The 11,018-nt window shown below is 34.2% G+C and overlaps 2 protein-coding genes across 2 annotated transcripts; both read left to right on the top strand.

The window, feature by feature from the left end:
* Positions 1–1,443: 1,443 nt before the first annotated feature.
* Positions 1,444–3,384, top strand: LOC116131742 (pentatricopeptide repeat-containing protein At4g14050, mitochondrial). Its single transcript, XM_031417411.1, has one exon. It carries the CDS (start codon positions 1,444–1,446, stop codon positions 3,274–3,276), a length of 1,833 nt encoding a protein of 610 aa, XP_031273271.1. The 3' UTR covers positions 3,277–3,384.
* A 1,950-nt stretch (positions 3,385–5,334) lies between these two features.
* On the top strand, positions 5,335–10,016 carry LOC116131732 (selenium-binding protein 2-like). Its single transcript, XM_031417397.1, has 7 exons — positions 5,335–5,627; positions 6,114–6,309; positions 7,204–7,431; positions 7,723–7,954; positions 8,052–8,159; positions 8,283–8,555; positions 9,455–10,016. Exons 1-7 carry the CDS (start codon positions 5,480–5,482, stop codon positions 9,734–9,736), a joined length of 1,467 nt encoding a protein of 488 aa, XP_031273257.1. The 5' UTR covers positions 5,335–5,479; the 3' UTR covers positions 9,737–10,016.
* Positions 10,017–11,018: the final 1,002 nt, after the last annotated feature.

Here is an 11,018-nt window from a genome sequence, read left to right as displayed (position 1 = left end):
GTTTTGAAATTGAATAATAATAAACTTTCCAAATGATATTAAATTTTCTATTCCAAATAATATGTCATTATGATATATTAATTTTTTATATCAAGTAATATGTTGTTTTATGTGGTTTTAATGTGTAAATGAAGAGTTGAATTGGTAAATGATACGTACATAAAACAACACAGAACTTGACAGAGGAAATTTATATTTAAATTAAATGTACATCTTCTTTCTTTTTTTATTTGAAAAATTGTCATCTATTGATAATAGTAATTATTTTATAAATAGTTTTTAAACAATGGTAACATAATTTTTTTTTAAAAGTGTTTTATTATTATACTATAACTGCTACTGCTTTTAGTTAACAATATCTCAATAAAGATAAAAGAAAAAGAAAGATACAAAATTAGAGAAACTAATCGTATTTGGAAAGGTATTTGTAAAATAATTCAATTGAAGATATTTACAATTTACCTTCTCATGTACCTTCTCAAAATAATCCAAATCAAAGATATATACGTATATAATTTATCTTGTCACGTAGTACTCAACAATGGATAAAAACTCCAAAAAGAGAAAGAAAAATGCTATCATTACAAAGACAATACAAAGAGAGCTATAAAGTGACATCACCAGGAAGGAAAAAACAAAGAAAAAACGGAAAAAGAAAGAGAGAGAGAGAAATCATGAAGATGAAGGGTGGAAATTATCTTTGTATGACCTCTTTGTTTTTGTCTTTGTAAGAGTAGTATTGCTCAAAGAGAAAACCAAAAATATTAAGGGAAAAATAAAATTATCTTTAACAATACAATTTAGCTTTAGGAAATCAACTCAATTTATTGAAACATTGCAATCAATATAGCTTGTATTAAGAGAATCCAAGCCTTTACTTGGATCCATTTGCGTCAAGTACAGTAAGTATAAGGTATAGTTGTGTGAATTTTTTTAATTAAAGTTCTATAATAATTTTGTTGTCTTATTAACATTTTATTAGAAATGAATAAAATATAAAAGAAGGTAAAAAGTTGAATGTTTTTAATTTTTTTATGTTGTTCAATCTGAGTTTTCGTTTAATGAATTTTTGTATTTATAATTATAATGAATGATACTTAAATGATGTTTTGATCGTTTCATAAATATGAAATTAAACAAGTTTTATAATGTGTTAAAAGTTATCTATATTATATTTGGATATCAACTATTACTCTCATGAAAAATTGAAATTTGTTTAGTTGTACAGTATAACCTTTTACCTTTTTCAATATTTTTTTAATTTTATGTTGATAAGACAATAGGAGTACTATGGACTTTTGATTAAAAGTCTCACCTAATTGGACTAAAATGTTCGTAAGTGAATCTACTCCACTCCTTCAGGACGAAAGTGTAAATAATCAATTACTTTTGTTCAGTAAAATAAGTACTAAAACCACACAATGCAAAAGCAGGAGCGGATTAATGCAAATCTCTCACTATCTTCCCCAACTACGAACCTGTGCCAGAAAACAGACGCCATTTACCGCCAAATCACTTCACGCCCAAATTCTCAAACTTGGCTTAACTCAATGTGGCCGGTTACCCAACACCATTATCGACGTATATGGTAAATGTGGCCTTTTTCAAGACGCCCATCACATGCTCGATGAAATGCTCCACAGAGACCATGTCTCATGGGCTTCAATTCTCACTGCTTACAACCAAGCCAATGTCCCTCACAAAACTCTCGCCATCTTCCCCGTTATGTTTACTCTTGATAAGTTGCAGCCTGACCACTTCGTATTCGCTACCCTGGTTAAGGCCTGCGCTAGCTTGGGCGCCCCTAGGCAAGGCAAGCAAGTTCATGCCCGTTTTCTGATATCGCCATTTTGTGATGATGATGTTGTTAAATCATCTTTGGTTGATATGTATGTAAAATGTGGATTACCCGATGATGCTCAGGCTGTTTTTGATTCTATCAAGTTCAAGAATTCAGTTTCTTGGACTGCCATGTTATATGGGTATGCTAGAAGTGGAAGAAAAAATGAGGCTCTTGAGATGTTTGAGAGAGTCCCAGTTAGAAATCTGTTTTCTTGGACTGCTTTGATATCTGGATTTGTACACAGCGGCAATGGAACTGATGCATTTTATTTGTTTATTAAAATGAGAAGAGAAGGGGTTGATATAGTAGACCCCTTAGTTCTTTCAAGCATTGTTGGTTCTTGTGCTAATTTAGCCTCATTGGAGCTTGGAAAGCAGATTCATGGCCTTGTTATAGCTCTTGGTTATGAGTCTTGCTTGTTTATAAGTAATGCACTAGTGGATATGTATGCAAAATGTAGTGATATTGTTGCAGCCAAAAACATTTTTGGGAGAATGAGAAGAAAGGATGTTGTTTCTTGGACTTCTATTATAGTTGGTGCAGCTCAGCATGGACGAGCTGAGGAAGCATTGGCCATATATGATGCGATGGTTTCAGCTGGAGTAAAGCCAAATGAAGTGACCTTTGTTGGATTGATTTATGCTTGTAGTCATGTAGGTTTGGTTAGCAGAGGCCGTAAACTTTTTAAATCTATGACTGATGATTATGGGATTAGTCCCTCATTGCAACACTATACATGTTTGTTGGATCTTCTTAGTCGATCTGGACATCTTGCCGAGGCTGAGAATGTCATTCAAGCAATGCCATTCAAGCCCGATGAACCTACTTGGGCAGCTTTATTAAGTGCTTGCAAGCAGCATGGGAATACCCAAATGGGAACAAGGGTAGCTAATCAGCTATTGAGCTTAAAACCCGAAGATCCTTCAACCTATATATTGTTATCAAATGTTTATGCCAGTGCTGCTATGTGGGAGCATGTATCGAAGGTGAGAAGGTTGATGGCACATATGGAAGTGAAAAAGGAGCCGGGATATAGTTGCATTGACACTGGAAAGGAAAGCCAAGTGTTTCATGCTGGGGAGCCTTATCATCCTTTGAAGGATAAGATTTTCGGGCTGTTAAAGGAGTTAGATGGTGAAATGAGAAGAAGGGGTTATGTTCCTGATATTAGCTCGGTATTACATGACATGGATCAGCAAGAGAAGGAGAAGCAGCTGTTTTGGCATAGTGAGAGGGTGGCTGTGGCTTATGGGTTGCTAAAGTGTGTTCCTGGGACAGTCTTACGGATAGTGAAAAATCTTCGTGTTTGTGGAGATTGTCATACCGTTTTGAAACATATCAGCGGTATTGTAAACAGAGAAATTGTTGTGCGAGATGCCAGCAGATATCATCATTTTAAGGATGGAAAGTGTTCTTGCAATGATTTCTGGTAATTCTAAGTGTGTTCAAGTCCTATCTAAGGCTGTGACATATTCGTTCTTCCATTGTTTTAGTTTATAATTGATTTTTCGACCATCATTTGTTATGAACTATTATATTAACTTCTTGCTCTCATATGTTGGAATATAGCTTTTCCATAGATTAATCTGGACTTCATATTTGATTCATTCCCTCAACCTTTTAATATATATATATATATATATATATTTTGTTACCGGGGGTTTCCAGGCTAGCTTACGTGCAATCTCGACTAGTCTTCCGACCCCGAACAAGGCTTCTGAAACAGGGAAAATCCTGTGGTTCGTGGCCAACAATATTAGCAGCCGTTCTTGTGATTTGAATCCGAAATCACAAGGGGAGCAAACCCCTTGAAGTTTTAGCTTAAATTGAGACATAAATATCTGATTATAAATATTTTACAATTCAATGAATGTGGGAAAGAATTTGGAAATAGTTATTTTCTTTATTACATATGTAATTTTAATTTTGGAAACCTATATCAAATGAGTTTTTAGAAGTTTCAATTTGTATGTTAGTTTTTTAAAATTATATTTAAATCACAAAATGTACCCTTAAATTGTATTCAATAATAGCGGAACAAAAGAGATCATATACAGATGTAAATTATCTTATCTTAAATTAATTATCTTATCTTAAATTAAAGGTATCATATTTTATGAATCAAAGAAACAATAGAATCCATCATCTAAATAAAAATAATCAAATCCACATCATATCACACTCACACCATCCAAGCCAAATCATTCACTCTTTATCCTATTCATCTAATCTCAATTTAATAATGTGGTCAAAGATATCTTAAAATGTTTAATATGGGATTCGTATCCACTTTTTCTTCTTTTATATTTCACATTTCATATTAAAAAAAAAAAGAAAAAAAAGAAAGCAATTTAGAGGTTGAGCTAATTCATCCAGTCTGAGATTTTTTAAATCTCATTAAGCTTTATACTAATTATGATCAGATTTATAAAAAGATTCTAAAGCCCAGTAACAACACCTTTTAAATCAAATTATTTTCAAAGCTGATTTTATATGTGTAAATGACAAATTAACTATAAATAAAGTTGTTGGACTTACCTCTCTCCCTTCAGGGGTTGGGGTTGGGATCGACTTTCTCCGAACGATCACGTTATGTTATATAACCTCTCTCTTAATGGTCGGATGACAAATTCTTTAGTCACTAAGGTTCGTTATATCCAAAGAATTTTGTGTTCGAGTCGTAGGAAAAATACCTATCATATTTGTGTAATTATCTTAGTTAATTGGATTTGTAGGATATTCTATAGCCCTAAAAATTAAGCCTCCGATGTAACCTTAGATACCTCAATTACTGTTATATATATTGTTTCACTTACAAAACATATACAGTAATTTAATAATTATTTTATGAAATAAATAAAAAATGGAAACTGTAGGCCATCAGGGGTGGAAATAGTGGCATTGACCACCGCCCTCCAGATCCAATTATTTTTTTAATGACTAAACATATTCGGAGTTATTTTCAAGTGATTATTTCCAAAATTGAGCTATAAAGTTATAATAATTCCAAACTAGATGGAGATAAAGAGTAATCTTATCGGAAACAAGAAAGGTTGGACGTATCTCTAGCATGGAGGTCTATGTAAGAGCAATGTTAATTTTATAAAGACAAATACAAATGAGACATATAGATATAATCTTTATCATTGATTTTTATGATTTTTCTCCCTTTTTCTTTTTCTTTTTTTTTGTTTTTTCTTTTGGATGATATTACTTTATTAGTCTCTTTGTAGGAGTATTTGTAAAGATACCATTTTTATTGATGTAATTACCAATGTCTCCAACTCAAGCAAGCCTATCTTCACATGCTTAAGTCTTAACCATATAATAATATATAAGGCATTTATCCCTTGTCAAAGTCTTTGACAAAAGGAACACCAAACCCGCATCACGGTCACGGACTTTGATTGTCTAATAATACACGTGGACAGAAACTATCCGTTAGATTACTGTTTAAGACGATAAGAGTAGCGCAAAAATCGATACATCCCACCTGGACATATCGCACCGCGACGGAGAAGATGACTAAATACATATTGAAAAAACCGTAAACTACAAAAATAGAAGTAATGAATCTTTGTACAAGTACCATAAATTATACAACTTCTTGCATGTTGTTGTGACTGTGGACAAGAAATGGCGACTGATATTGCGGTGATTCATAACGGTTCAGTGAGCAATAATGCTAATGGATGCTGCAAGAATGGACCCGGATATGCCACCCCACTTGAGGCCATGGCTGGTCCCAGAGAGAAACTTATCTATGTTACTTGTGTTTACTCTGGTATTCTTCTTTAACATTTTTTTTCTTTAAATTTTTGCTTGAGATGTTTGGTTGGTTAAAAAGGTGGATCTTTTTTATTCTGTGTTTTGAAAATTGTTTTTCTATGATCTTATTTTGAAAATTGGTTTGCGAAGAAGTTTAAGGGGTTAAGCTTCTTTTTGGCTCTCTTTGATTTGCTGAATAGAAAATGCCAAACGAAAAAGAGTGTTAGAGAGGTTTAAAGTAAAATTTCTTGTTTTTCAAACCTTTTATGCCTCTATGAAATGCTTTGAGCTACTTGCTACTTCAATCTAAACCCCCATGTCTCAGCTATGTACTAATTTATTTCAGATGAAATAGAATTTTTAGCCCTTTCTTTGCTCTTGTTATCTATGAGCTAGAGCTTTCCAAATTACTGCTGTGGATTTATCCCCAATATTTTTTCAGACCAATTTTGTTAATTGCAAAGTATTATAGTGGCTTATTAATGGTTCAATATGTACATAGGAACTGGAAGAGAGAAGCCTGATTATCTATCCACAGTGGATGTAGATCCTACCTCATCTACCTATTCAAAAATTATCCACAGGCTGCCTATGCCATATGTTGGTGATGAACTTCATCATTCTGGATGGAATTCGTGCAGCTCTTGCCACGGAGATTCATCTGCGCAACGACGTTTTCTGGTCTTGCCTTCTTTGGTGTAAGAGAACTGCTTTTCTTTTTCTTCGGGGATGGGGAATAAAACTTGAATTATTTTGGTAATTTATATGCAGAATTGAGGAACACTTCCACAAAGAAATGCTAATCTAACCGTTAGGGAATCCTATTCATGAGGCTTTTAGTTGATTCTTTGTGTAGTTATACAAGTCGATTAGTCAAATTGGAATTTGGATTATAGTTTGTCAGAATATAATCTGAATGAATAATTTTGGGTGCTTGATTGTGCATGCAATGGATACTTATCATATCTATACTTGTTCATTTTAACCATAGATATCCTTCTATGACTATCCCTAACACACATGTCGTTGATAGTCTTACTTGACAACTAGTTGTTACTTTGATCTACATTTAGATGATGATGCTGATATTGGTAGGTCCACCAATTCCCCTTTGTTTTCCTGTTCACCCAGCTGTATCACTTTGAGAGAATTGATATATATATTTTTACAAATTTACTTGTTTCTACATGCTTTCTTCTTTACTTGTGTGTTCCAGTGTAGAGATGATGTCTGATGTTTCTTCTGTTGAAAGGTCTACCTTTTGTCCTCTTATTTTCCTTAAAAATTGATATGAATTTAATTTTGATTTTGTATGCCATTTACTTGGACTTCGAAGAGAAATATAGTTTCAATTTTCAAAATCAGTTATAGTGATTTTACAATTTATTTATTTATTTATTTATTTTTTTTTTAAAACCATTCTACAGGATAAAAGTGCCTTGAATGATTGTTAAAAGCAATGTATACTAATTTTACTTTCATGGAATGTCGCACTAGGAACCATCTCTTCAATAGATTCTCTAACCTTAATATTAAGGTACCAAAGTTTGTATGATATCCTCTTTTTATTTATATTTTATTGTTCCTTTCAGATCTGGTCGCATTTATGCAGTTGACACACTGAAAAATCCAAAGGCGCCCTCTTTGCATAAAGTCGTTGAACCTGCAGAAATTGTACAGAAAACAGGATTAGCATATCCACACACAGCCCATTGCCTGGCTTCTGGTGATATAATGGTGTCATGCATTGGAGATAAAGACGGAAATGCTGAGGGAAATGGTTTCCTTCTTCTTGACTCAGAATTCAATGTGAAAGGAAGGTAATTCAATGTTGTTAATATAGCCCTTTGTTGTGATTTGGTTGCATCATGCTAGTTTGAGCCCTTTCACACTATGACTTTTCCTTCCATTCTTTCAGTGATTCAAACTCAAGCTGAATTATAACATTCATCATAAGTGATTTTGCAATCCACTTGAGACATTTTGTGGAGATGGTACTGTTTTGATTATAAAATGAATGCAAAATCATAAATATATTGCATTCTGGACCTAGTAAATTGTTTTGGAGATAGTATGTAACTCTATGGCTTTGGCTTGTACGTGTTTTGCAGGTGGGAGAAACCAGGGCATAGTCCTCAATTTGGCTATGATTTCTGGTACCAACCGCGGCATAAGACAATGATCAGCTCATCATGGGGAGCACCTGCAGCTTTCACCAAAGGTTTCAACCTTCAGCATGTCTCAGATGGTCTCTATGGAAAGCATCTGTATGTATACAGCTGGCCAGAGGGTGAATTAAAACAAACATTGGATCTTGGCAGTTCTGGAGTCATTCCCCTGGAGGTAATTTTTAGAAACAAGTGTACATCTCATTCTTTTAATATGTGGCTGCTGTCACTATAGATTAATATAATTTTCTTTTTATCAAACTTATTTGCAGACAAGGTTCCTGCATGATCCCTCTAAAGATACAGGGTATGTTGGGTGTGCCTTAACAAGTAACATGGTGAGATTTTTCAAAACCCAAGATGGATCATGGAGCCACGAGGTATATAAATAAGATTTCTATACAAGTACATTTGTAAGAGAATGTGTGGCCTTATATTTGGTGTATTGTCTTGTTATAGTGGTCCAGTCCTTAACACTTTTAATATGTTAAATACTTGTGCAGGTGGCTATATCAGTGGAACCATTGAAGGTGCAAAATTGGATACTTCCTGAAATGCCTGGACTTATAACTGACTTTCTGATCTCTCTTGATGATCGATTTCTTTACTTTGTGAACTGGCTTCATGGAGATATCCGACAGTATAACATCGAGGACCCAAAAAATCCTGTATTGACAGGTCAAGTATGGGTTGGCGGGCTGATTCAAAAAGGAAGCCCAGTAGTGGTTGTGAAAGACAATGGTGAAACATGGCAGGCTGATGTTCCAGAGATCCAGGTTTGTGTGATTTCCATTTCCATTTTAATGCTATCAGATGTATGGTTGTACTCATGTGAATTGTAGCGAAACTAAAACGTTGGCTATGTGGTATCTCTGTCAATCATCTCACTTAAATAATTTGCTCCAGAATAAAAAAAGTTGGTTAAGGTGCTTTATACATGATGGTTTTCTGTTTAGGTCCAAAAAAAGAAAAATAGTGCCCATTTCATGATGGGAAATTTAGATTTGCTTCTTATGCTCATGTTAATCACCCTTTATTTCCTCACCCGAAAGGCTGGCCGGTTCCTTTATATCCTCACCTCAAAAAACTAGTACCCATTTCATGACAGGAAATTTAGATTCACTTATGCTGAAGGTAGTCACCCTTTATTTGCTCAGGCAAAAACCTGGCCGGAGTATTATGGCAATCTAGCTAGTTCTTTCTGTGGTTGTATTTTCTATCTTTAATACTCAATAAATGACTGAGCATATTAGGGAGGTCATGTTGGCTCTTCTTGTTTCCCAGTCACTTCAGTGCAGCTGTTGACAAACGCAATGAATGCCTTGTCGACTGCATAACTTTCCAGACAAGTAGTCTTTATAAACGCAAGAGTGTACTACTTTGCAAGTGGATTATGTGTTACCATTCAATCGGAGTGCTGTTCTACAAGGCATCATTATGCAGTTTAATATTTCTAACAAGTTATTATTGTCGATAAACATGTGACAAAATTATATGATGTAAGCTGTACATCATACACTTCTGAAATTATACATTTTTCTCCCCTGCCCGCTCTTTCTTTTTTATGTATATGTTGTAGGCACACATTCAACTAATACTAATATTTTTTTTGGCCTGTCCATATACTTTACCTTGTATGAAATGACGAGTTCTATTTTTTTTTTTTTCCTTATAGGGACATCGTTTGAGAGGTGGACCTCAGATGATACAGTTAAGTTTGGATGGAAAGCGGCTCTATGCTACCAACTCACTTTTTAGTGCGTGGGATCGCCAATTCTATCCTGAACTCATGGAGAAGGGATCCCACATGTTACAGATTGATGCTGATACTGAGAAGGGTGGTCTGGCTATAAACCCAAACTTCTTCGTGGACTTCAAAGCTGAACCTGATGGTCCTTCCCTAGCCCATGAGATGAGGTATCCTGGTGGTGACTGTACTTCAGACATATGGATTTAAGCATCCTAAAACTTTCAAGCAATGAAAAGGTTTCTGAACTGTCTTGGGAGAAAATAACAATTTAGCAAATAAATGTAGATTTTAGCCGTCATCTTGAGGCAGATTACAAATTGATGGATGTGTTTATTATGCTAGTAATAAAAGTCGGTCTGTTTTACTCAGGAATGATAGTTCCATATCAGCTCAGATGACAATTAGTGCTGGTAAATAAAACTGCCCAGTCGCTTTGAGCAACTGGTGCTAGTAAGTAGTAATAAAAGATACTTTCATAACATTTTAACTTGCGTCTTCTTAGGTTTTGGCTAAATGAAAAATATTTCTCGCATGCTAATGGCTGTTTGTCCAACTAGCCATTGTATATTACAGTTTAGTTTTGAGGACAGGATGTTCTAGCAGAAATTTAGTGCTCCTTTGATGTCATTGAAAGCTTGCCAAATCAAAGAGTGCAAATTCTATACGTTGAATCTATCATCCGAATATATGAAGCATCTTTTCTAGGACTGTTAACACGATGATATAGATTTTATTGTATCACTTATTTTTTTAAAGTTTGAGGCCAAAATCAGATCATTCAAGTACTAAAAATTTCTGAAATGGAATGACTGTTACCCAAAATAAAAGAAAAACTTTTGTGCACAGAACAAAGTGATAGAAATTCTGTAATGTCGATGCAACAACTCAGCCATTATTATCAATGCTTATTGAATATGAAGTTAGAAAGAAGAATTAAGACAATTATGACTGAGAAATCAACCATCTTCACATCATAGCAATCCTATTTCCCGAAAAGATAAAAAGTAAATCTCAAAATGCAAGAGGACAACAAGGTGTAATGACCTTTGCTCTTCATCTTGGCAAAAGTGAATCCAAATGTATGGAGTGTAGAAGAGGATTGCGAATCCAAGTTATACCAAAACACAACCTCTTGAAAGGTCAAAATGTATGGGCAATACATGTTGATAAGCATGGAAATAGTTATGTTTGCCGACTTAATTATTGGTTCTTAGATGAAATAATTCTATATATATAAAATGCAACAAGTAAATTGATTTAGAAAGCACACTTATACGACAGTTATTTTGTAATAAATAAATATTAAAAAAAAATAGTTATTTTAGACCCAAAATAAAAGGCTTAAGGAGCTCAAAGGGCAAATAAGAGGTGTTCCACAGCATAAAATCCACTTCCTTAAAAAAAAGGAAGTTGAGAGAAAAAGGGGCCATGGTCAAGGAAATGCTTCATGATTTTTAAGGGTAAGGGATAAGTAATTGCCCAAAACTAA

The sequence above is a fragment of the Pistacia vera genome, unplaced genomic scaffold, assembly GCF_008641045.1.
Source record: "Pistacia vera cultivar Batoury unplaced genomic scaffold, PisVer_v2 Contig240, whole genome shotgun sequence".
Taxonomy (NCBI): domain Eukaryota; kingdom Viridiplantae; phylum Streptophyta; class Magnoliopsida; order Sapindales; family Anacardiaceae; genus Pistacia; species Pistacia vera.
The sequence above is the reverse complement of the archived record's forward strand: the minus strand, read 5'-3'. Positions and strand labels throughout refer to the sequence as shown.